Consider the following 27,397-nt stretch of genomic DNA (forward strand, 5'->3'; position numbering starts at 1 on the left):
TCTGTCCAGCAAGGAACCCTGACGCTCAGCTGTTTCACTACCCGGGTTTGGGGGCAGATGGAGGTGACCCGCTGGGCGTGGGAAGGGCACCTTCCCCTGAATGAGAACTGAGGCATCAGGGACTGAACAGAGAACAGGAAGGACCAGACCCGGATCGGTGCAGGCCCTGGACAGGTCCCCCGGGACAGAAGGCCTGTGGAGTGCGCTCAGTGGGCGGCGAAGGAGAGAAATGGTTCGCCTGTCCCAGCGGTAGCAAACTGTTGCGAGGGAAGTGTGAGTGACAGCTGGGAAGGCTGCAGAGGCGCAGGAGGTGGAGGGCAGGGAAGGCCAGGCAGATAAGGCTCTGGGTTCTCTCCCCTTTGGAGCCGCAGCCAGAGAAACAGCACCACCAGTTGCATAATCCTTCTATTTGCCCAGAGCCACATTTTGTCCCGAAGCTTGCTGCCCTGGGAGGGGACTGAAGAAGACACCTAGCAAAGACTGGGCAGGGAAGGGAGTCAGCGGAGAACAAGAGGTGTGCGGGGTCCCCTGGCCTTCGGCGGCCACACAGGAAGATGGAGGCCCACAATGTGACTGCCCCACTCAACTTCACTCTCCCACCCAACTTCGGCAAGCGCCCCACCGACAAGGCACTGAGCGTCACCCTGGTGTTCTTGCTGCTCATTATCATGCTCTCGCTGGGCTGCACCATGGAATTTGGCAAGATCAAGGCTCACTTCTGGAAGCCCAAGGGGCTGGCCATCGCCCTGATCGCGCAGTACGGCATCATGCCCCTCACTGCCTTCATTCTGGGCAAGGTCTTCCAGCTAAACAACATTGAGGCACTGGCCATCCTCGTCTGTGGCTGCTCCCCGGGCGGTACCCTGTCCAACATCTTCAGTCTGGCCGTGAAGGGGGACATGAACCTCAGGTAGGACTGGAGGTGAGGAGGGAGCCACCTGGGGATGGAAGCTACACTGGAGATGTCACAGTCTCTGGAAAGAGCAGGGCCAAAGTCAGGATAAGGAGTGCGTGGGGGCCAGGTGGATACTAGGGCTGGGGGTGGCGGGCATTGCGACCAGAGCTTATGCTGGGCTGGAGACAGGAGTTGGGGTACATCTTGGTTTAAGCACCAAGTCAAAGGGGCCCAGCTGGTCCGGAGGCCTCTTGAAAACCCCCTTTCTTCCAGAGGTGTCTCAGATGGGCCACAAGAACTGACCTGAAGGAGTACTATTTAAACCCGAGAGGCCTCTGGGGAACTCTGCCCCCTTACCGTGGTAGGCAAGTTGTCTGCTTTGAGACCAGAGATCTGAAAGGGAGTGCACAGGGGTTCCAGACTTCTTCAGGGAGATCAAGGTGGCTTAGAACCAGAGACCCTTCCAATCCCTGTAGAACAGGCAAGACTTTTCAAAGATCCTTCCAGCTATCCAGGCGTATGGGATGGCTTCTCTTAACTTCCCCCATGGGCCCGTCAGACACATCCATGCAAAGACATGACCAGGCAGATTCTACAGTTTCCCAGTACTGGCACAGGCCATGTTGGGCTGCATGCACCTCAGCCAAACTGGTAGGGGTAAAACCCCTCACCCAAAGCATCACAGCAGAAATCAGGGCTTGCTTCTGTAGGGGCCGGCTGAACACCTGTCCTTCCAAACACTTGGGACTCTCACCTAGAACACCCGCCACAGTGAGGCCATTTCAGACCTGCTCCAGCCTCAGCAGCAGCTCACTCTGGCTGAGAGAAAATCACCAGCAAAAGCCCTTGCCTCTCTGTGGACTTCCATCTCCAGCCTGCCCCCTCCGAGGTTCAGTCCCCAGGGGAGACCCCATTCCATGCCAGGCAGGGCAGTGGGTTCAGACAGTGCGACTGCTTGTGCTGGCTGGCACCCTGCCACACGCTGCTAAGCACACCAGCCAAGTAAGGTGATGCGGAGTAAGGCCACCGATCTTTAAATGAAAGACCAAGAGTGAGTGGGTCTTCAATGGGACCCACCTTCTGAGCTCCCGACTCTCTACCCATGTGACTCAGCCCTCACTGAGGTAGTTGATGGGAAGACAGGCACAAAAACGGGGTTTGGCTTGTACAGTCTCCCATGGGAACATGTTCAATGTTCAGCTACCTGTGAGGAAATTCTTCCCTCTATCTGATCCAAATCCTTCCTGCTGCAAAGCAAGCCCTCCGTCTTCAATCTGCCCTGTGGACAAGGCTCACTGCAGCCTCTGTGTCCTGAGAAACCCGGACTGTAGCTTCATTCCAGTGTAGAAGGGGTGTTTGTAAGTGTGAGTGACCAGGTGTCCCAGCCTCATCAGCCCGTGGGTGCCGGTGAGGTGCCTGCAGCATGCCTGCCTCTGCCAGGTTTGAGCACACCACCAGCCCAGCCTCCAGCCACTGAGGAACACGAGCCCTCATGCTCTCCTGCTCAGCCTCCTTGCCTGGGCCTCTGGGGACGCTCACTTCTACGAAGACCCCACAGAGAAAATGCTGGGATGCCCACCTTTTGCCATAAAGGCCCTTCGCACAGACAAGCCTCCACGCACATTAACCCATGCCTCAGACCCCAGCAGCAGAGCATGTATCTCTTCATCTCCCATCACAGGCTGCCAGACTTTAACTTACAATTGGAGTTCATCTGGGACAACTCTTTACATGTATTATGATGAAATGATACTGATAATACAAAACATACAAAAGCCAGGGCGCCTGGGTGGCTCAGATGGTTAAGCGTCTGCCTTCGGCTCAGGTCGTGATCCCAGGGTCCTGGGATCGAGTCCCGCATCGGGCTCCCTGCTCCTTGGGAGCCTGCTTCTCCCTCTGCCTCTCTCTCTCTCTCTCTGTCTCTCATGAATCAATCAATCAATCAATCAATCTTTAAAAAAAAAAAAAAAACATACAAAAGCCAAGCCCTGCAGCAAGCACCTCACGTGAAATTCTCATACAGCCTCCTGGGAGGAGGTGCTGTGCAGAGTCCCATTTTAAAGATGAGGAAACTGAGCCACAGAGAAGCTAATACATCTGTCCAAGGTCTGGGAGGTTCCAAATCCTGTCCTTTCACTCAGATACCTCCAGGGCCAGGCATGAATATAAAGGAACAAAGTGGCTGGAGGTGGCCCGCCAGCCGTGGGGCACAGGCCCCCTGAGCAGGGCGGATGCCACGGGTCTCTGCCGTGGGTGTTCTGTGGGAGCGTGGAGCCACCGCTGCCCGCTTCCTACTTTTCAAGAGAAGGTAGAATCTCCCTTTTTCCATGAAAACTCCAAAGTTTTCAATATTGGCCACTCATTAATATTTTTTTTTTTTTAAGCCCTGTGCAAGCCAAACGGAATATGTGCTGGGCCAGCTGCAGCTCAGAGGCTACCAGTCAGGACCTCTCTTTAAGCACAACACTAGACGATTTCCCATGTAGAGTTGGGGCGAATCTGACGACCCGATTCCGTTTTATAGATGAGGAGAGCTGAAGTCCAGAGACTTGCCAGAGGTTTCCCAGAATTTGCGGGAAAGTCACATCTGGAGCCAGTCCCAGGCTCTCCTGCGGGTATTGCTCCTCACAGCTGGGGTGAGTCTGCGGCGGCTGCCATCACAGGCCGGAGGCCACCTTCCGGGAGGCTGAGCTGCCCATAGGGCAGCCACGGCAGCTCCTTCCTCGAGGGTGCCACCACACACCAGCTCCCAAAAATGCAGGTGGCCCACAGGCAAGGGAAAATGCCCTCAAAGTTGAAGTGAGCTTGGCTATTCAGAGACAGAGGGGAGTGCCAGAGGGCCATGAGCTCTTCTGACCACCTTTGCTGCCCCTCACCCCTCACGTTCAACCAGCCTGCAGGCCTCCCCCTACCCCCCACATAGGAAGCCTAACCAGGAATTTCACACTTCACCAGAGGCTGTCAGGTCCCCCCACACTCCCACAGCTTCAGCCTCCAGTGCCTTTATTTATTTATTTTAAGATTTTATTTATTTATTTGACAGAGAGAGAGACACAGTGAGAGAGGGAACACAAGCAGGGGGAGCGGGAGAGGGAGAAGCAGGCTTCCCGCGGAGCAGGGAGCCCGATGCGGGGCTCGATCCCAGGATCCTGGGATCATGACCTGAGCCGAAGGCAGATGCTTAACGACTGAGCCACCCAGGCGCCCCCTCCAGTGCCTTTATTGACAACGGCTCCAAACCGGTCTTCCCCACAGGGTATACAGATGTCCAAAAGTTGGGCATGTGCAGTGCTCTGAGAAGCAGGAAAGAGAAATAAAAAAAACCACACGTGCTCCTTTCCCTCTGGTCCTCTGGCCCCCAGAGAGGCAGCCAGGCCCACGCTGTTCTTCCAGAACAAGCTCAGATCTCAGAGCTAGAGTCTGGGCAAGTCCCCTCCCCTCCCTGATCCTCATGGTAAAGGGAGGATCACGACAGTGATCCTGGAGGTACCTGGAGGTCTTGGAGCATGGTTTCCATCCCCCTGAGTTCACAAGGCACACCATGTCCCAGAGCAAATTCCAGAACTTCTGACGTGCCAAGCCAAAGTAAGCATGACTCCTCTGCTCAAGGGCATCAAAACAAGCACACAAGTTGTGTGTGGCTTTTCTCCCAAGAAGAGATCAATAGCTAGCACTGTAGCCCCCGTGCGTTCCTCCCCAATCTGGTGCCCCGCTACCCACCCCAAGGGAGCACAGACCCTTTTACACTATTACTACCTATTTGTATATATCCATAAGCAAGACACATTTTTGTACTTGCATGTTCTTAAATTGTATATAAACAGTACCATACTGGCCAGATCACTTGACAACTTGCTTTTTGGGGACACAGGCATATGAGTAGAATAGCTACTTTGGTGCATTTGAGCCCCAGTGCAGTTTGCTTGAATGCATCTGTTCTCTTGGCAGACATTTATTTATGTGGATTTCATGTTCTGCTGCTTTGAACATTCTTGTAACTGTGCCCCATGCTCCCGTGTGAGGGTGCCTATAATCAAAGCAGGACTGCTAGGTGGTGGGGTCCACACACCTACATATAAGTCTCCAGAGTAGTCCTTGCACTTCACACTTTCCCCAGCAGTGTATGAAGACCCATGTCAGACTTTGTAATGTGCGCCATCTGGTGAGAGTGAAATGAGTCACAGCAGTTGTAAATGTGATTTCAAGGGAGGTTTAGCACCTTCTCATATGTTTATTGGCCATTTGGCCAATGACTGTTTCACCATTGGTCTTCTTCTAGAAAAATGTCCTTTGCCGATTTTTCTATGGGACTGTTGTGTTTTTTCTCATTGATTTCTAGTTATTTGTTGTCTTTGTGTGTTGCAGTGGTCTCCTCACAGTTTGGGGCTGATCTTTATACCTTGATGATGATTTCTTATAATACAGAGTGCTTATTTTAATTTAGTCAAATTTACCAATATTTTTCCTTGACAGTTTGTGTTTTGGGAGGGCTCCTTTAAGAAATCATTGACTCAAGGTAATGATGATAGTCCCCTACATTTTCTTTGAAAAGTTTTAAAGTTATGCTTTTCACATGGAGATTTTCAACCTAGAACTTATTTTTATGTATAGTGTGACCTAATTTTATCTTTTCCAAATGAAGAGAGAATTCCTAGTACCACTGAGTGAATTTTTCTCTGGTAATTTGTAATTCCATCTCTCACATAGATAAAATTCACCAATATGCATGGGTTTTGTCTGAGCTCTCTCTTCTATTGGTCTGTGTGCCTACCTTGCACCAGTACCACCAGTACCAGTTTTTAATTACGGTGACTTTATAAGTCTTGATATCTGAAAGTCCCCACACCTGGTTCTTCTTGAAAATTATGTTAGCTAAGGGGCTCCTAGGTGGCCCAGTCGGTTAAGCGTCCAACTCTTGGTTTCGTTCAGGTCATGATCTCAGGGTCCTGGGAAGGAGTTCTGCATCAGGCTCCACACCAAGCATGGAGCCTGCTTGTCCCTCTCCCTCTGCTCCTCCCCATGCTCTCTCTGTCTCTCTCTGCCTCTCAAATAAATAAACTAAAAACCGTTAAAAAAAAAAAAAAAGGAATGGGGCGCCTGGGTGGCTCAGTTGTTTAAGTGTCTGCCTTCGGTTCAGGTCATGATCCCAGGGTCCTGGGATGGAGCCCAGCATCGGGCTCCTCACTCAGCGGGGAGCCTGCTTCTCCCTCTGCCTGCCACTCCCCCTGCTTGTGCTCTCTCTCTGACAAATAAATAAAATCTTAAAAAAAAAAAAAAGACAGAAAGAAAATTGTTAGCTACACTTCACCTTTAACTCTTCATTTGATTTTGGGGATTAGGTCTCAAGTCTACAAAAAATATTTCTGGAATTTTGATTAATAGATTAAAAATTTAGATGCTATCTTTATAATATTGTGTCTTCCCATCCATGAAAATGATATAGTTTTTCTTTTTGGGGGCAGGACCTTATTTTATACCTTTCTGTGGAGTTTTATAATTTCTTCTATAAAGATCCTGCATGTCTCTGTTAGATTTGTTTCTAAACACTTTATAGATTTTGTGAATATTATGGCATTTTTTTTTAAATTGCAATATAGTTGACAGACAATATTAACTTTAGGTGTACAGCATAGTGATTTGACAATTATATACATGATAAAATGCTCACCACCATAAGTGTAGTTACATCTGCTAAATGGTGTCTCTTTTTAAAAATCCATGTCCTGGCGTGTGGTGGGATGGGGGGCAGAAAAACCATGTCGTAGTTATTTTTCCTAGAGTATCAGGACACAGCTGATTTTTTCATATTGCTGATGTATTCAAAAACTCATGGATTCTCTTACTTTCTAGTTGTAGTAGAATTTCACTTGGATTTCCTCTGTGGACAGTCCAATCATTGGCATGTCGTGAAAGTTTAATTTCTTTTTCTTTCCCCGCAGCCCTATACAGTTTTTATTTCTTGTTTTGCTGTGGTAGCAAAGACATATATATATATATATATATATATATATATATATCTATACACACACATATATATATATATATATAGTATGATTTACAATAGAGGTGGGTAACAGGTATCCTTCCTTTATATTTCTTCTTAGAGGAAACTTTCTAATTTTTACCATAAAATGTACTGTTTGCTGTAGATTTTTGATAGATACCCTTTTCAGGTTATGGAATTCTGTTCAGTTGCTACTGTGCTAGTTTTTTTTAATTCATGAACACTGAATTTTGTGGAATGACAATTTTCTTAGCTATGAAACGATCATACCATTTTTCTTTAATGTGATAATACAGCGATATATGTCAGTAGATTGTCTGATGTTAACCCATTTTTACATGGCTGGGATAAACCCATCTTATTCTTCATATTATTTTGTAAAGGCATTGCTAGATTTGTTTGCTAATATTTTATTTAAGATTTTTTCTTCTTTGTTCATGGGTGAGAATGGCCCCTAACTTCCTTCCTCATAATGTCCTTTTGCAGCTTTGATTTTAAAATTATACTATTCAGGGCGCTTGGGTTGCTAAATCGGTTAAGCATCTGCCTTCAGCTCAGGTCATGGTCCCAGGGTCCTGGGATGGAATCTCGCATGAGGATCCCTACTCAGGGGGCAGTCTGCTTCTCCCTCCCTCTCTGTCCCTCCCCCCCCACCGCTTGTGATCTCTCGCTCTTACTCTCTCTCAAATAAATAAATATCTTGAAATAAAATAAAATAAAATTATACTATTATGGAGGGAAGGGGGTGGGGGGAATAAGGTAACTGGGTGGACATTAAGGAGGGCATGTGATATAATGAGCACTGGGTATTATATAAGACTGATGAATCACGGGGCGCCTGCGTGGCTCAGTTGGTTGGGCGACTGCCTTCGGCTCAGGTCATGATCCTGGAGTCCCAGGATCGAGTCCCGCATCGGGCTCCCTGCTCAGCGGGGAGTCTGCTTCTCCCTCTGACCCTTCCACCTCTCATGTGCTCTCTCTTTCTCTCTCTCTCTCTCTCATTCTCGCTCTCTCAAATAAATAAATAAATAAAATCTTAAAAAAAAAAAAAGACTGATGAATCACTGACCTCTACCTCTGAAACTAATAATACATTGTATGTTAATTGAATTTAAATAAAAAATTTAACCTTAATAAAGTTATACTATTTACATACAATAACGGGCAATTTCCCTTTTTGTATTCTCTTTATAATATTGAGACTACCTATACTTTGAATGTCTAATCAAACTCTGCTGTAAAACTATACACATTGTGTGGGGTTTGGAGGATAGGTTTTCACTACTTACTTCATGTCCTCAATGATTCTAAGTTGATTCAGGTTTTCAGCTTCATTTTGAGTTGGTTTCTATAGATTATATTTCCCAGGAAATTGTCCATTCAATCCAAGCTGAAAAATGAAAAGTACAAAACTGGCCTTGGTTTCTTCTATAACTCCCTAAAATCTTTAATGTCTGTAATTATGTACCCTTTTTCATTCCCAATATAATCAATCTGTGCCTTCTTTTTCCTTGATTAGTCATGCCAGAGGTGTCTTTTCTTGGACTTGGAAAAAAAAAAGCTGCTCTTGGTTTAACTGATCCTCTCAATTTATATAAATTTTTAAATTTATTCTCTCAACTTTAATATTTTCTTCCATTTTCATTGAGTTTACTTTGTTTCTCTCTAATTTTGAGTAAGATACTTAGTTCATTTTTAGTCTTCTGCTTTTCTATATAAACATTTGAGGCTATAAAAATTTTCCTCTAAGAATGATTTTAGTTGCTCCCCAGATTTAATTATTTTTTTATTAAGATATAATTCACATACCATAAATTTCACCCTTTTAAAGTGTATAATTCAGTAGTTTTCAGTATATTTACAAGGTTGTACAACTATCACCAGTATTTAATTCCAGAACGTTTTAATCATCCCAAAAAGAAACCAGTTAGCAGTCACTATACATATTTCTCTCTCACTCGAGCCCCTGGCAACCACTGATCTATCTCATGTCTCCATAGACTTTATAGAAGTGGGATCATACAATATGTGGCCTTTCATGTTTCTCCTTCTTTCACATAGCATATTGTTTTCAAGGTTCATCCATGTGAGGGGCTCCTGGCTGGCTGTCGGTTAAGCGTCTGCCTTCAGCTCCGGTCATGATCCCAGGGTCCTGGGATTGAGCCCCACATCGGGCTCTCTGCTCAGCAGAGAGCCTGCTTCTCCCTCTGCCTGTCGCTCCCCCTGCTGGTACTCTCACTCTCTGTCAAATAAATAAAATCTTTTTTTTTTTTTATTTGACAGAGAAAGACACAGCGAGAGAGGGAACACAAGCAGGGGGAGTGGGAGAGAGAGAAGCAGGTTTCCAGCTGAGCAGGGAGACCCGAAGCGGGGCTCGATCCCAGGACCCTGGGATCACGACCTGAGCCGAAGGCAGATGCTTAACGACTGAGCCACCCAGGTGCCCCAATAAATAAAATCTTTTAAAAAAAAAAAAGGTTTCACCCATGTGGTAACATGTGCCCATACTTAATACATTGCTTTTTGTGGCTGAATAATATTCAGCCACATATTTTACTTATCCATTCATCTGTCGATATTTTTATTGTTTTACACGTCTTGCTTATTATGAATAATGCTGCTCTGAATTTAAGTATAGAAGTTTTTGTGTCAACATATGTGCTCAATTCTCTTGACTATGTATCTAGTAGAATTGCTGGGTCATATGGTTACTGTCCATCCCAGCAACAACACAGGAAGATTCCTATTTCTCTGCATCGTCTCCAAGACTTATTATCCATCACTTTTATTGTAGCCATACTAGTAAGTATGGTGATCTCATTCTAGTTTTGATTTATATTTCTCTAATGACTAATGATGTGGAGCCTCTTTTCATATGCTTATTGGCCATTGGTATACCTTTTTGGATAGTGTCCTTTGAAGCACAAACGTTTTTAATTCCGATGAAATCAAATTTATTTTGTGTGTATGTGTGCTCTAGATGTCATTTTCTTTCTTTTGGGGGGGATCTCTACCACCATTTTATTTTATTTTAAAAAGATTTAAAACTAGAAGAGGAGAAAAATATCAGAGTGCATCCTCTGTAGTAAGGCTAACTATTGTTTCATGACACTTATTTTCCCCCCACAGGGGTACAGGTCTGTGATTCATCAGTCTTACACAACACCCAATGCTCACCATAACACATACTCTCCCCAATGTCCACCACCCAGCTGCCCCATCCTCCCGCCCCCTTCCCCCAGCAGCCCTCAGTTTGTTTCCTAAGATTAAGAGTCTCTTATGGTTTGTCTCCATCTCTGGTTTCATCTTGTTTCATTTTTTTCCTCTCTTCCCCTATGATCCTCTGCCTTATTTCTTAAATTCCATATATCAGTGAGATCATATGGTAATTGTCTTTCTCTGATTATTTCGCTTAGCATAATACCCTCTAGTTCCAACCATGTTGTTGCAAATGGCAAAATTTCTTTTTTTGATGGCTGCATAATATTCCATTGTATATGTATACCACATCTTCTTTATCCATTCATCTGTTGAGGGACATCTGGGTTCTTTCCATAGTGTAGCTATTCTGGACATTGCTGCTATAAACATTGGGGTGCACATGCCCCTTCAGATTACTACATTTGTGTCTTTGGGGTAAATACCCAGTAGTGCAATTGCTGGGTCATAGGGTAGCTCTATTTTCAACTTTTTGAGGAACCTCCATACTGTTTTCCAGAGTGGCTGCACCAGCTTGCCTTCCCACCAACAGTGTAGGAGGGTTCCCCTTTCTCTGCATCCTCGCCAACATCTGTCGTTTCCTGACTTGTTAATTTTAGCCATTCTGACTGGTGTGAGGTGGTATCTCATTGTGGTTTTGATTTGGATTTCCCTGATGCCAAGTTATGTTGAGCACTTTTTCATGTGTCTGTTGGCCATTTGGATGTCTTCTGTGGAAAAATGTCTGTTCATGTCTTCTGCCCATTTCTTGATTGGAGTATTTGTTCTTTGGGTGTTGAGTTTGACAAGTTCTTTATAGATTTTGGATCCTACCCCTTTATCTGATATGTATTTGCAAATATCTTCTCCCATTCTGTCGGTTGTCTTTTGGTTTTGTCATCTGTCATTTGCTGTGCAGAAGCTTTTTATCCTGATGAAGTCCCAATAGTTCATTTTTGCCTTTGTTTCCCTTGCCTTTGGAGATGTGTCTAGCAAGAAGTTGCTGCAGCCGAGGTCGAAGGGATTGCTGCTTATGTTCTCCTTGAGGATTCTGATGGATTCCTGTCTCACATTTAGGTTTTTCATCCATTTTGAGTCTATTTTTGTGTATTAGATGTCATTTTCTAAGAAACTATTATGTAATCCAAGGTCATCTCCCATGTGTTTTAAAATATGTGTTGCATTATTATTCTGTCCCAAATATTTTCTCCATTATGATTTTATATTTGACACATGAAATTATTACTTTATTTTTCCAATAGTTATTTTATTATTGATTTCTTGGTTTCAACTCTCCTCTTTTCACAAATATAGACCTCAGTTCTGGTGTCTCCCTTTATCATGAAAACCTAAGCCTCCAGATTACCAAGACTAAACTCCACCCCCTACCCACTCCACACAGTGTGGCTTCAGCATGAGCTCACCCACCAACTCCTTTACATTCTGTTGCTGGCACCTGGAAACCTCCCTAACTTTCCTACAAGCTCAAATATGTGTTTAGATGTTTTAGATATTCACGGAAGAAGGATTTTCCCATTATTTAGTTCACAATATTCTTTGAGGGTCTCTCCTCAACCTCTGACATCTACTTATTCCTAGTGATACCTCTACCTGTTGCTGTCCTTTATGGCTATACTCTGGACCCTTTGACCTAGGCCATGCTTGATGTTCACTGAAGCTATATTTCACCTCTATGGAAACAATGAAGAAGTATAGATAGATAATGGGGCTGTGGGGAGGAGAGACACACACTTAGTGGGGCTTTCCTGGGGTCTTGCCAACCCCTCATGCCCAACCTTCCCACAAGAATGGAAGCCAGAGCCATATATTGTCACATGAATATTCACAAATACAACAATGTTCCCTAGCTGCTTCATTCTTTCAGTCAGCCTTTCTGGAAGTCCTCTCCCTATACAGGACTAACATCTACTAGAGTCAAAATGGAAATGGTAATAGTACAATTAGGATACAGATTAGAGCTGAGAAGATGTATCATCCAGGCTCTGGGATTCACACTCTATTTATCGTAAATAATGTAAAGGTAAACCAAAAAGTAAAGAACGTGAGAATATCAACCTGTAGCCTGTATCTCCTAAGCCTACTGGAAAAAAGAAATCAATGTATGTAAAATGCTTAGCACAGTGCCTGACACATAGCAGGTAATCAACAGAATAGTCTTTGTTAATGGGCTCTCTCTGTACTCTTCCTGCTTCTCCCACCCAGCATCGTGATGACCACCTGCTCCACCTTCTTTGCCCTGGGCTTGATGCCCTTCCTCCTGTATGTCTACTCCAGGGGAATCTATGATGGGGATCTGAAGAGCAAGATACCCTATGGAAGCATTGTGATATCACTAATGCTGATTCTCATTCCCTGCACCATTGGGATCTTCCTCAGTGCCAAACGGCCACAATATGTACGCTATGTCAACAAGGTAAGAACCTGGGGACCTGTGCAGGGAGCAAGAACACCACTATTATCTCAGTGTATTGCCCGAGGAGAGTCATTGGGCTTTCTCTGTGTGTTTCCTTCCTTATTGGAAAAAGAAAAGGGTCTACTATTGGTACACCTACTTCATGGGATTGTAATGTACATGAGAGTACTTTTGAAAAGTTAGGAGAAAGAAGGAAAACACCACACACAATTATATGATCATTATTTTCATAATAAAAAACTTGTATTATGTACCTACTAGATGCTAAGTTTTATGCTATACTCTTGAGGTTTCAGTTGTCATCAATGAGTCTGATATTAGCAAAAAGTGAAGTGATCTAACACATGACAAATAAGATCAAATACAGTGTACAATTAAGTACTGGCTGAATGCAAGAAGATCAGGTGAGGGTAGACCATGAAGAAAGGGTAGGATTTGGGTCAGCCTTGGGGGGAAGCCTGAATAAAGGAACTCAGGGGGAACGAGGGCAAACTTGGCTGACTTGATGAGAAGCCAGAGGAAAACAGGTGAAGAGGTAGTGTATGCACTCTCAGCATTTGAGGTGTGGGACGGGAGGGAGAGAGGAGTAGAGGGGGCTTGGAGGAGCACTGTGGTCACACACAGGACATTATGCCACTTCCCTGACCTCAGAAGAATCATTGACTCTTGAGAGTGCTGTGATGGACCATCTACCAACTTTGTAACCCTGGAGCTCAGTTCCTGTCAGTCTCCCCCTCCAGCTCACTGCTCATCCCCTAGGGCCGGAGCTCCAAGATTGTCCTCAGGAAGGATTCTGCCTCAGGCCAGCCTACAAGGCCTGCTGCTTGGAAGCTCAAGTCTTGGCAGCAGCTTTGGGCCTGAGATAAAGAAGCTGTACGTCAAGTTTTCAGGACTTTTCAATTTTCACAGTCCCCTCGTCCGGGGTAGGTTTGTCCCTGTCCTGGCCCAGTCCTGATACAGTGGCTACAGCTCCCCTTCCCACCCTGTTGGAAGACCTGGTCAAGTCATTCCTCCTCCTGTCCATGTTTGGTCACCCCTCCTCAGCTCTGAAGGGCAGTATCCGTTCTCTCCACTCTTGCTTCTCAGAGATCTGCTTTTATTGATGATGGCCCCCAAGTCCCCCAGCCTCCCCCACCTCTGCTCTCATTTCTTAAGTCTCTGTATTGGTTGGTTCTTCACAATCAATACTGATAACAGGTTCGCCTCTTTCCTATCTATAAAAACAAAAACAAAAACAACCCCTACTGATCTCCAACACCTGCCCTTCCTCCCCTACCCATGCTTCAGGAAACAGCCCTCCCTGCACCTGCATCCCCCCCACACCTTCCACTCCCACCACACCTGCCAGGGCCGCTCTCACAAGTGACAGGCCCTCAACAATTAGTCTCAGCTACTTGAATCCCTCTCTTCTCTCCTCCTTGGTCTCCCATCCACTCAGCAGGACGATGACCACCTGTTCTACTTTCTTTGCCAAATCCAACAGACATCTCTAAGTTCATCCTTAACTTTTTAGTAACCATTGGTATGGCTGACCATCACCTCCCTCTCAGAAGCCTTCTCCCTCAGCTGTGGTGACCCAGGCACTCCTGCTTTCCTATCACCTCTCTGGCACTTCTTTTTGACTCTCTAATGAGTTCATCTGGTAAAAGTTACTTCTCTGCCTTCAGCCCAGGCTTTCTGCTTTTCTTGCCAGATTTCCCTAAGCCGAGGATCTCCCCACCATGAGATCTAGTCCACCTCATTGACCATCCACAAGCTGATGACTTCCAGAATGCCATCTTCAGCCCTCAACTCTCCTCTGACTCCAGAATCCATCTATTAACTGCCCAATCGTTCTACCTGAATATGCGTCAGGCATTTAAAACTCAGTGTCTTAAATTAAAACCATCTCCTCTCCAAGCCTGCTCCTCCCCATGTGATTATCTCAAGGAATGGCGTTCCATGTGCCTAGCTGCCTGAGCCACAAAACCGTTAAATCGTTTTCAGTGTCCCCTCTCCATCCCCTCTGACATTCACCTAAATAGGAGATCGTCTATTCTGCCTGTGTCACTTGGATCCATCCACTCCTCCCCATCTCTGAGAATGCTATCATCCACTTGGGCCACTATCCTCTCTCACAAGACAACTGAAACAGCCTTCTAACCTGGCTCCCTGATCCAGTTTTAACCTGAGGATGGAGACGGAAAGTACAAACTCTTACTGTGCTTAAAACACCTCATCAGTTCTGTACGCTATCCAGGATAAACTTTATTTAAACTCCCCAATGTGGCTTTCCAGGCCCTTCTTGGTTTGCTATCCCCAGGCTCCCCAGTCCCAGCTCTTTTCTCTTTGCACATGTCCTTCCCTCCACCTGGGACAATCCCCACATTAGCGGGGGAAAATACCCCAGAAACATTGGTGTCTATCATGTAACTTTATTCAAGATAGTCTGTGGAGGTATAGGAATGCAAAAAAAAAAAAAAAAAAAAAAATTTTTTTTTTTATGTGAAATGACCCGTGGTATCACTTAATGCAACTCTGCTCTTCCCCATTTTATAGGTGACAAAGCCAAGGACTATACTGCCAGTCAAAACTAATATAAGAATGTATGTCTCCTTTTTAACTCAGCGTAACTTTAAAGTATTCATCTGAGGATGCAGAAACAATCTCAGATTAGAGCTGGAAGGGCTTTCAAAATAAACTTCAGTCTCCTGCCTTATTCCAATTTTATAGATGGAATGACTGAGGCCCAGGGAACGTACATGGCAGAGACAGGACTATCAGTCAGGTTCCTATTCCTGTTGCGTTACACGCCTGCTACTCAATTCAACAGCAGAAATGGAGTCCAGTGAGATCTCCTTCTTGCATAAGATATAGTGAACAATAAGTTGAAAAATGAGCAATCACTCGTCCCCACCTTTTTCCACACTTAATCCTTCTAGAGACTTTCAAATCACAATTACCCAAATTCTGATAACTGGCTCTCGGCAGAAGGCATCTGCTCAAACTACTCCATCCCTTGCATTACTTTGTGGGAGGTCACATTTAGATAGGCCAAGATACAATTTCAAGGATGCTCTATTTGGGATGGCAATTCAAGTAATACTTTAACTTACCCATGCCGGGGTTTATTTAAGTCTATGCGGTCAGACGGTTGATGAACCTCAGCATGACATGGTTCTCTTTTACCCCAAGCCGTCCACCACCCTTAAATAAGGGTCTTGCTGTTACAGTGACTCAGCCACTCCCCCTATGCTTTTTCCCTCCCTGCTGCTACCGGAGAACCGCCCCACCTCCGTCTCAAGTGTCTGCCAACTTGCGGCTGCGGCTGCCCCCCCCCCCACCGCCCCCCGCACTGTCAGGCTGCTGTGTCTTTTTTTTTTTTTTTCTTTTTTTTTCAAGATTTTATTTATTTGAGAGAGAGAGAATGAGAGATAGAGAGCACGAGAGGGAAGAGGGTCAGAGGGAGAAGCAGACTCCCTGCTGAGCAGGGAGCCCGATGTGGGGCTTGATCCCGGGACTCCAGGATCATGACCTGAGCCGAAGGCAGTCGCTTAACCAACTGAGCCACCCAGGCGCCCAGGCTGCTGTGTCTTTTAACACTTGCTTCTGCTCCTGCTGCCTTCTCTGTAGTTCTGCAAACTCTCTAAATGAGATGATCTTCTTAGTTTGGCCATTCAGCAACCTGTGTAGGCCACCTTTGTGGGAAGAGTGAGCCAGATCATGTCCTGGGCCACCAGCATGTGGATGGATTGGCTGCCTGTGAATGGACTCTCCTCACAGCTTCAGTCAGCTTTAACAGAGCAGTGAAGCCAGCTGGTGCAAAAAACATGGTGACCTGTGGAGAAGCAACTACCTATGGCCTCTTGTCTCAGCAGGAGGTTGTGGACAAATGGCAGGACTGAGAGTGACAGGAAGCTTTGGGATGTTCAATTCCTCTCCTTTAGCCGTGAAAAATAAGAGGAGGTACAATTTAGTGAGTCAGTTCTTATATGCCAGGTGCTGAGCTATCCACCTCACTCAGAAAGTTGAGCGACTGAGCGAAGTTTACACTCCTACGGACTGGCAGAGCCAGCCTTCACACCGGGGTCACACCAACGTCTGTGCTCAAAACCACTCTACAACCGCAAAGAGTGAAAGAACAAGAGTGAGGGAAGAGAGCGGCTGCCCACAAAGCAGCGGATTGCTGGGCTCATGGACAATTTCTGCAGCCCAGTGATCCCTACATTACCCATTACACTCCTGATGGGGACAAAATCTACTTGGTCATTGAGTAGAGGAAAAATCCAAAAGGAGAAATCAATCCAAATGCCAACTGGACAATTCATCAGTTAAGTCTTCCAATACAACTTGAAACATGTGGTTATCAATGAGGTCTGTGAAAGTCCTTCCTATCCTGGGGTAGAACCACCAGTTAGTACAGGTGACATTTAAATGGTCACATCAGGGGGCACCTGGGTGGCTCAGTCGGTTAAGCATCTGACTTCAGCTCAGGTCATGATCTCAGGGTCCTGGGACTCAACCCTGCATCGGGCTCCCTGCTCATCAGGGAGTCTGCTTCTCCCTCTCCCTCTACCCCTGCCCCTCGTTCATGCTCTCTCAAATAAAAAATAAAAATCTTTAAAAGATTACATTAGCTGCAACATGGATTCAAACATAGAAACGCAAAACAAGCAGTGCAGCTGAAATGTGAGCAATATAAATGTTAAAATGTTACCAAGACAACTTTGTGAACGTAATTAATGCCACTGAATTGTACACTTAAAAATAGTTAAAATGGCAACTTGTATTATATACATTTTACCACAATTTTTATTTTTTAAGACTTTACTTATTTGAGAGAAAGGGAGAGAGTATGTGAGAACACAAAGGGGGGGGTAGGGGGCAGAGGGAGAGGGAGAATCAGACTTCCCTTTGAGAAGGGACCTTGAGAGATCACAAGACCTGAGTCGAAGGTAGGGGCTTAACCGACTAAGCCACCCAGGTGCCCTTTATCACAATTTTTAAAATGTTACTAGGAAACATGTCACATGAATGAACTGGAAACTGGAAGCAATATACCTAATAATTAGAAAATAACATGGTAAAAAAAAAAAAAGAAAGAAAATAACATGGTAAGTTCAACAAAAGTTTGCTATATATTCCTTTACTCAAAAGATTAGAGGGATAAAGAGGCTTGAATTTATGCATATACTTTATCACGTTGGTGTGTCATTCTCTAAAATGCATAGACGTGTGAGTGCACTTTGAAAGCTTTTATTCTTATGTTACACGCTAAAAAGTCTTGTTGATTTTATCATAAATTCACCTACTGAAAATTTAAAATGGTACGTAAGATGGGGGCGCCTGGGTGGCTCAGTGGGTTAAGCGTCTGCCTTTGGCTCAGGTCATGATCCCAGGGTCCTGGGATCGAGACCCGCATCGGGCTCCCTGCTCGGCAGGGAGTCTGCTTCTCCCTCTGCCACTCCCCCTGCTCCCCGCCTCCTTCCCTAGCTCATGCTCTGGTCTTTCTCTCTCTCTCTCTCAAATAAATGAATAAAATCTTTTAAAAAATAAAATGGTATGTAAGATGCAGCAAATTTTAAAATAAAGCAAATTCTAAAATAAATGAAAACGTACCATCGTTCCCAATAAATATTGCTTTCATAGCCACTCACCTGGGGCAGGGTGAACCTGTATTGTTTCTGATGTTGCCTTATTACCCAGAACATTTCTGAAATTTCTGTTGGTAACTTCCTTCATATCCAATCTGCAGGTCACTTAAGAAAGTAGGCTTGCCCCTTTATGGTTATAAATCATTTGGGGTCTAAAATCACATTACCTGGCCTGATCACCCACCTTTACCAGCTTCACTTCAAATGACTCTTGGCAACTTCCAGAAATCAAATTCATCCTAAAATGGATGCAGTCCCTATGCATAATGGAGGTATTTGAGACAAGTATGACACGTTCCAAGAATAACTTCTGAGTTCCAAAATATTTGGAGTGAGTGATGGTAATATGGTAGATATGTGTATACAGGCTCCAGAGATAATGACTTTGTATGAAAACTTTTAATTTGTAACTAAAAACTCGTGCGAGGACGGAATAATCTCATTCCTTCCAAGTCACAGCATTTACTGAAAAATCCGTGATCCAGAGATGTCAACCAGAAGCCATGCTGGCTTAGTAATGTGAAAATAAAGGAAATCTCATTAAAAATACAGTTGGGAAGCCCTGAAGGGACTACCACTCACCTGAGAGTAGGTATGCCTTTTGAGTAGCTCGTGACTTTGGAATGCTATGGAACCAGCAAGGCTTCCTCATTTCTAACAAGAACAAAATTAAAAATGGCCTTTATGTTCAGGAATTATTAGATGCCATACTCTTGCCAGCCACTTGGCCATTATCAAGTTCCCTGGGAATTCTAAACCTGATTCCCTGGAACCTAAAGGAAACCACCTCACTGATATTTCTGCAAAGAATGCTGCTCTCAAAGGAACCAACAACCAAACCTCTGTCATGGTCCAAAAGGATTTCCCCCAAATGATAATCTAGAAAAACTGCCTAGAGATGCTCAACAACTGGCCCCAGAAAAGGAAAAACAGTTTTAGAAATCTATTAACTGATAGCTCGGTTAAAAAACAAACAAACAAACTCTGGCTTGGCCAAATAATAATCTAGTACTGCTAGGGACTCAAAGTTCCCATTACTGACTACTGGAAAGTCTTCATGAACCAATACTAGTGGGGAAATAGTAACAAGGTCCCAAAGAGTGCCTATTTTGCTTGACCCACCTGCCCAAAATAGAATTCAAGAAAACCTGTCCACACTGCTCCCCAACACTTCAAACTGCCTAATGGACTATTTGAGGGTTTGATAAATGGATTTTATACAGCTTCCTCCACTTCACAGATATAAATATGTCTTGGTAATGGTTTGTATGTTTCTTCACTGGACTGAAGCCTTCCCTTGTAGATAGGCTACTGCTACTTCTATGGCTAAAATCCTACTAAAGATCATCAACCTCCCTCGAACTTCATAGTGACCAGGAAATTCACTCCACCAGTCAAGGACTTTGACAAGTCTGTGCCGTTCAGCTACTTTTACAACACTTTCACTGTGCTTACCACCGTCCATCTTCAGGGCTAGTTGAACACGTGAACAGCATCATTAAGACTCAACAAACATCATCATTAAGACTCAACTGGCAAAATTTGTAGAGACCCTTCAAATACCATGGCCAAAGGCACTGCCATTAATCCTTCTAAATCTATAGTCTATTGTTTGCCGTGCTTTAGTAATCTTCCCACAGTGGGATCCCAGGAGAGGAAGATTTTAACTATCACACCTTGCCATCCAAAGATTTCATCTACTGGAAAAGACAGCTCAAGATTCTCTTCAACCCCGCTGAAAATGCCCCTATCATGTACTGTTAACAAACTCTTGTGCCACCAAAATAAGAAACAGCCTTTTGGATCATCTAAAGAAAGCACCAACCCTGACTGGACCTGCATACCAATTCGTGACCTAAAAATAATGATTTCCAGGAATTGAAGCACATGACACTTGAAGGAGACAGCTTTCCCAAGATGGTAAGATTAGGCCTGTATTCTTTTTTCTCAATGTTGCTTCTTAACCTCATTTCCTCCCTTTCTTGGCCCAATCTATTGTAAAAGGGGGAAAACTTCCTGTTGGATCTGTCACCAGAAATTGCAATCTGTTCATGAGGTCAGAGATCCCTTCCCTGTAACCAATTTCTTTTTTCTCCCAAATTATAACTGCAAGATCTCTCAGGTCAGGCTCTTATGGTCAAGTGTCCTCATACCTTGTTTCAACCTTTTTCAACCTTTCTCCAACCATAACCATCAATCTTTTGACCTTTTTTTTAAAGATTTTGTCAGAGAGAGAGAGCGTGTGTGCGAGCAGGGGGAGTGGCGGGCGGAGGGAGAAGCAGGCTCCCCACTGAGCAAGGAGCCTGATGCAGGACTCGATCCCAGGTCCCTGGGATTATGACCTGAGCTGAAGGCAGACGCCCAACCGACTGAGCCACCCAGGCACCCCAATCCTATGACCTCGTTAGCTGGATGTCTTTAGTTTTGGGATCCTATTTTAGGACTATCAAATGTACAAACTCATTATTCTGCTATATAATCATTTTTAAACTTCGTACTTACTGCCTGTCAAATCTCTACAAAAGTGACACCAATAGGGAGATGTTAACTCAAAGACTTCAAGATGATCTCCAATGCTTACAATCTTGGCAAGACAGAGACCTCAAATGGGAAATGCTAAGAGTTCTCCCTCACACCCTTCGTTCTTAGTCCAATGTAGCCCTTTCCAACATGGGACACACCAACCAGGAAATGTCCTTCCTGGCACCGAGGGACAAAGCCACTTTAGCAGATGCAAGTACTAAATATAAAAAACCTGACTCTTGATCAGCAATGCTTTTGAAGAAAGAACTTGATCCAAAGGGAGAAATGTGAAAATAAAGAAAACCTCATTTAAAACGGAGTCCAGAAGCCCGGAAGGGAGAGCTCTTCTGCACCGCCAATGGCCAAAAGAAGCATACCGTGCATTACCCAACAGAAAGCTTACTTTACATACCCCAGGAGGAAGAATTTCTCCTGGCCTAGCAACAGCCCTGCCAATGAGGACTCAGCAAAACAGCCCCTCCCAGCTTGTCCTCTCTAAAAGCCTAGTGGCCTGTTCTCAGCACTTGGCTCTGGTTCACCATAGCTTGCTTGTCCCAAACTGCACTTCGATTTCCAGAATTCATTTTGCTGGTAAAGATCTGGCTCTCTTGTTAACAGTCAACAGTAACAAAAATATGAAGTCTCTGTTGTCCAAGAAGCTTCCTAGCTACCCCTAAGAATTCCAAAAAGATGGAAGATAAAGGTTTTTTTGCACTCCCTCTTCAAATACCGTTTCTTCATTGTTTCCCACCTTTGATACCCACCCATGCTTCCTCGAAGACTCTCTGCTCCTCCCTATCCCCTACCACCCTTCTAACTGCCTTTTCTTCCGATCCTCATTTACAGGGGGGGACGATCATCATGCTTTTGTTAAGCGTGGCCGTCATAGCACTCTCTGTCATCAATGTGGGCAACAGTATCACGTTTGTCCTGACACCACACTTGCTGGCCACCTCCTCCCTGATGCCTTTCGTCGGCTTCCTGCTGGGCTACATCCTCTCTATGCTTTTCCGACTCAGTGCACAGTAGGTATTATTTTTTAAAGATTTATTTATTCCTAAGAGACAGGGAGAGAGGCAGATTCCCCCTCTGCCTCTCTCCCTCAGTAGGTATTATTTTAGATCTCAAGGTCCTACGGGCCTCATTCTTGTCCTGGTCTCTCAGGAAAAGGGTAAGATCCAAAACCTGGGGGAGGCATTTCCTGGCAGTGTGTACGAATGCGTCAACTGAACAAGGAACTTCGGGCAGTGAAAAACATTGGAGTAAGTTACTAAATGGTTTAGGAACAAAAACATCTAATAACCCACAGAGCAACAGCTCATGGCAAAGTGCTCCCTCCTGAGTCTAGATTCCATCTCCTGCTGAAATCTGGTAGCTAAACAACTCTGGAGTAGCTCCATGCAATCATGGTGTTGAGCATCTTCCTTTTCCACTCTTCTACCCTGCCTGCCAAGGCTTCCGTCTTGACAAGGACACCACTGGGTGACAGCTCTGCTAAGTGGCACTAAGAGCTGAAGTGCCTATGGACCTCTGCTGTACTTTAATCCAATTCACAAACTCAGGGGCTCTTTTCAGAGACAGTCAGCCTGGCAATCCGGTATAGGATTATCAGACACACTCTCTACATAGTGCAGTACATTTCAGAAACTTTGCCTCTTTTCAGCCATAAACAAATACTTGTGAAGTCTAAACACTAGTAGCACCCTAGTGCCCTTCCACTTGCCCCCCCAAACTGAATTGCTTTAAAAATAGAACTTAAAAAGTTACCCATTTTAAGAACCACACTAATATAGAAATTACTACAGGCTGTAGCACCTGATTAGAGTTAAAAGGCTTTCAATGACCACTAGATGTCAATTTTCAGTGATAAATGGCCACATAATCAAGGGTCATCAGAGAAATTAATTCCCCCATAATAAATGTGCTGAGACAGCTTTCAGAAATTTTAGTAACTATTTTAAAACACTATCACAACTCAATAAATGTGTATTCAGTAAATGTAAACATCCTATTCCTCAGTCCACAAAACGAGAGCAAAACCAAGAGCATATTCCAAAGATAGATAATGGGGCTGAATCAAATTTTTTTTTTAAAGATCTGAGTGAGCAAGCGAGTGGGGGGGGGGGGCAGGGAGAGGATCTCAGACTCCCCACTGAATGAAGGTCCCCATGTGGGGCTCGATCTCACAACCCTGAGATCATGACCTGAGCCATAACCAAGAGTCGGATGTTCAACCGAGCCATCCAGGCGCCCCCTCAAGTTTGTTTTTTAATCATTATGGTTTTGGAATTAAAGATCTTCAAACCAGAAACTAGGAAACAGGACAAGGTCCCCAGGCATTTCAGACCATCTTCTACTTATGTTCATACTGCAACTGTCCCATATGTAAACTCTATAGAACAAGCCAATGAACGATACTGGCTCACACTTTCATCCCTCATCAGCCAGACGTCTCTCCGAATTTTAATTTGCCTGCAGAAGCAGACAAATGGTAAATCTCTAAGCTACTCAACTCTCTCATAAAAACTCCCTGCCATGAACCTACCAGTCACCATGCACTTCCACCTTCATTCAATGGGTCTTAGGTAATTTGGAGGGAGGGAGATGGACAAGTGAATTCACACCTTCATGTCCCTTCTGAGAAAATAATGGCTAGGTTGGTTTCTTTAACCTACACAGGTGCAGCCGCACTGTCAGCATGGAAACCGGATGCCAAAACGTTCAGCTTTGTTCCACCATTCTCAATGTGACATTCCCCCCTGAAGACATTGGACCGCTCTTTTTCTTCCCTCTCCTCTACATGATTTTCCAGCTTGGAGAAGGGGTTCTTCTCATCTTCATTTTTCGGTGCTATGAGAAAATCAAGCCTTCCAAGGGTGAGTATTGACATTCTCCTTTGCGTTCTCCCATATTGGACCTGACCCTTGCCAGCAAACAAATCTCTGGCAGGGACCTTTTAGATGGGGCTTCAACTCTTAAGTCACTAGAAACCAGGTAGCACCAGAAGTAGGAAAGGACTTCAGAGAGCCAGGGCTATTTCCAGGAATTGCACTCCAGCCGGTCTTCTAGTTGGAAGAATCAACTGTGGAGAGACTTTGCCCTCGTTGGAATAAGGCAATTTTGACTAACTGGGGAGACCATGGAAAACTCAGTATGTCTTGGATATTTAATAGCTGTTAAGTAGTAGTTGTGTGAAGGCCGCCTATTCAAAATCTGGAAAATTCAGTTTTCTTTAGGACTAGTTCTTAGAACCAGGTTAGACCCAAACACCACTGGCACTCCTTTATGAAAAAACATTAAAGCAAGGCAGCCTAATAAGCCAGGAGCCAAGACTCCCAATTCTGGTTACACAGTAAACAAAGGTTAAGTTTATTACAGGATCACAATAATCTAGTTTGTTTGGTCTGATCACTATTGAATTACTTTCTAAACAGCACAGCACCTCTTTTCTAAGATGTTCAGAGCATTTTTTTTTAATTCTCTTTATAATAAACCTCAAGGAAACCCACTAAGACCCTACCTCTAGGTGGGCTTCAACTGCAAATGTCACTTTCCAAATCAGGAAACCTTACTCAGTAAGGTATTTCAGTAGAATTCTAAACATCATATAATCACTCAAATCCTTCAACTCGATCTTGTTTCCCATGCACTTGAGGGGCTCCTTCACGATGTTTTCTAGACCCTGGGAATTGACTCAGACCCTAGGAAGACAACCTTCCCGGGGGGGGGGGGGGGAATTCATTATCTCTTGGTAGCAAATGTGGATTTACAATTAATAAGACATAATCTTATCAAGCAGCCAAAAAGAAAGCAGTAAGTAGCTGACCGTACTGCAAAACTTTGTAAGCATTGGTTTAAAACTACAGTGGAAAGGGGCCTGGGTGGCTCAGTTGGTTATATCGTATCCAACTCTTGACTTTGGCTCAAGTCATGATCTCAGGGTCATGAGATCGAGCCCGCCTCAGGCTCCGTGCTCAGTAGAATCCGCTTGAGATTCTCTCCCCCTGCTCGCAAGCACATGCTCTAAATCTTAAGGGACGCCTGGGTGGCTTAGTTGGTTAAGCATCTGCCTTCGGCTCAGGTCATGATCCCAGGGTCCTGGGATCAAGTCCCACATTGGGCTCCTTGCCCAGTGGGGGAATCTTCTTCTTCCACGGTCTGCTGCTCCCCGTTTTTGTGTGCTGACAAAATCTTTAAAAACCAAAAACACATTACAGTTGTGAAAAGAATCTAGTCTGATGCTTACCTGAGAGCAAATTTGTTGCACATTAAGTCTTTATAGTCTCCACTGTCTTGCAAAAGTAGTGTGAGGTGGAAGCTTCTAAACCAACCAACCAGGTTCCCAAGTTTGCAGGGCTACAATGCACCTCGGAAGACCTTCTTTGGAGCTAATGCACTATAAGGGCTGAAGCAGTTGTGCTCAGGGTCAAGACAGGGTTTCTGAGCCCTGTACCCTTCTACAAAAATGGCAACAATCTAGATAGGTAAACCCTGAGTCCTATCACCACTCACCTCCATATAGGCGGGAAAATCAGTGTCCACATGTAAGAGGGGGGCATGGAAACTACACTTAGAAGACCTCCTAAAAGCTTTCCTCCCTGCCCCTTCCAAGTCAACCCTGTGGAACATGTAACTCTCCCACTGCATTGTCTGTACCAAGAAGTTGGAGAGGAAGTGATGAAGAGTCAATAAATACTAGATTTATTAGTAGTATTACATTAGAGATGTTGAAGGGAAAACAAATCTTTCCCCTTGAGTTTAAGTCACGTGAAGCTAGGTGGTAAAGAGATGGGGGAAAAAATCCACAAAACCCCACAGAATACAACACCTAGGATGTGCTTGCTGTCTTTGAACAAGCTTTGTTATTAACTAGTTGCTCTCCTTCTCCACCCTTGACCCTTTTCAACTTTCCAGATAAAACAAAAATGACCTACACAGCTGCTGCAACTGAAGAAACCATTCCAGGAACTCTAGGAAATGGCACCCACAAAGGGGAGGAGTACTCCCCTTGCACAGCCTAGCCTTCCCCCAGTGGCCTGGATTCTGGTCAGAGGGCAATTCAGTGCGACCAACTAGAGAGCAAAAGATGAAAGAACCAGAGCCGTGAGTCGAGTTTCTTGAGCATTGCCAGCAGGAACTATCAGAACTGACAAACCGGGCGCCTGGGTGGCTCAGTTGGTTAAGCGACTGCCTTCGGCTCAGGTCATGATCCTGGAGTCCTGGGATCGAGTCCCACATCGGGCTCCCAGCTCAGCGGGGAGCCTGCTTCTCCCTCTGACGTTCTCCCCTCTCATGCTGTTTCTCTCTCTCTCTCTCAAATAAAAATAAAATAAATAAAATCTTTAAAAAAAAAAAAAAAAAGAACTGACAAACCTTGCCTGAAGGGAGGACAGTCTACCTGAAGAGCCTCACCTATCCCCAGCTCAGTTGATACTTGTTTAAAAAATAAAAGACTTGTTCAAGGACAGCCCTATGAAAACAGAAACCAAAACTGCCTTTTGTCCCTGAATTTCCAGAACAGTGTTCCATAGGCACATAAGAGGCACTCAGCTTCTGAACTAGCCAATAAATAGGGGCTTTTACCTTAAAATCAACTACCCAAATCCTATTCCAACCTTTGTGACAGAGAAGGGGAAATAAATGCTCAGAGAGCTGCCAGATTTTAAACTTCCAAAGTCCTTTACTAACCTTAAAATTCCCTTGACATTTCTATACACACACACACTGGAATATTATGCAGCCATCAAAAGGAATGAGATCTTGCCATTTGCAACAACATGGATGGAACTGGAGGGTGTTACGCTGAGTGAAGTAAGTCAATCAGAGAAAGACACGTATCATATGACCTGATACGAGGAATTCTTAATCTCAGGAAACAAACTGAGGGTTGCTGGAGTGGTGGGGGGGTGGGAGGTATGGGGTGGCTGGGTGTTAAGACATTGGGGAGGGTATGTGCTATGGTGAGCGCTGTGAACTGTGCAAGACTGTTGAATCCCAGATCTGTACCTCTGAAACAAATAATGCGATGTATGTTAAGAAAAAAAAGATAGCAAGAGGGGAAGAATGAAGGGGAGTAAACCGGGAGGAGGAGACGAACCATGAGACAATGGACTCTGAAAAACAAACTGAGGGTTCTAGAGGGGAGGGGGGTGGGGGGATGGGTTAGCCTGGTGATGGGTATTAAAGAGGGCACGTTCTGCGTGGAGCACTGGGTGTTATGCACAAACAATGAATCATGGAACGCTACATCAAAAACTAATGATGTAATGTATGGTGATTAACATGATAAAAAATTTAAAGAAAAAATAAAAAGTATTACAAGCTACTGCAAAATACGTTATTTCTCTAAAGTGTAATTCTAAAATTTCTAATTTTCTCCAATGAAACATACATATTGCTCATATGCAGATAAGCATTAGGTAGAATAAACAATACTTGCAAATAACAAACTGTGGCTAATTACTTGTGATTTTTGTACTGTTTAGTATGATTAAGTTCAACTGAAACCCTAAGGACAATTTTAGGGCATCAGTCGCCTGACGTTCAGGGCCACCAATACTCCTGATACCAGAGCAAGAATCACCAACTGGGGGGAGGAGGGGGCGCCTGGGTGGCTCAGTCGGGTAAACATCCATCCAACTTTTGATCTCAGCTCAGGTCTTTTATCTGTGGGTTCAGTTCAAGCCCTGCATTGGACTCCAGGGTGGGTG

General features: G+C 44.6%; 1 protein-coding gene across 1 annotated transcript; it reads left to right on the forward strand.

The window, feature by feature from the left end:
* Positions 1-439: 439 nt before the first annotated feature.
* Positions 440-26,499, forward strand: SLC10A1 (solute carrier family 10 member 1). Its single transcript, XM_027571366.2, has 5 exons — positions 440-910; positions 12,321-12,531; positions 21,534-21,712; positions 23,367-23,563; positions 25,602-26,499. The coding sequence occupies exons 1-5, from the start codon at positions 555-557 to the stop codon at positions 25,706-25,708; spliced, it is 1,050 nt and encodes a 349-aa protein (XP_027427167.1). The 5' UTR covers positions 440-554; the 3' UTR covers positions 25,709-26,499.
* Positions 26,500-27,397: the final 898 nt, after the last annotated feature.

The sequence above is a fragment of the Zalophus californianus genome, chromosome 6 (genome assembly GCF_009762305.2).
Source record: "Zalophus californianus isolate mZalCal1 chromosome 6, mZalCal1.pri.v2, whole genome shotgun sequence".
Taxonomy (NCBI): Eukaryota; Metazoa; Chordata; class Mammalia; order Carnivora; family Otariidae; genus Zalophus; species Zalophus californianus.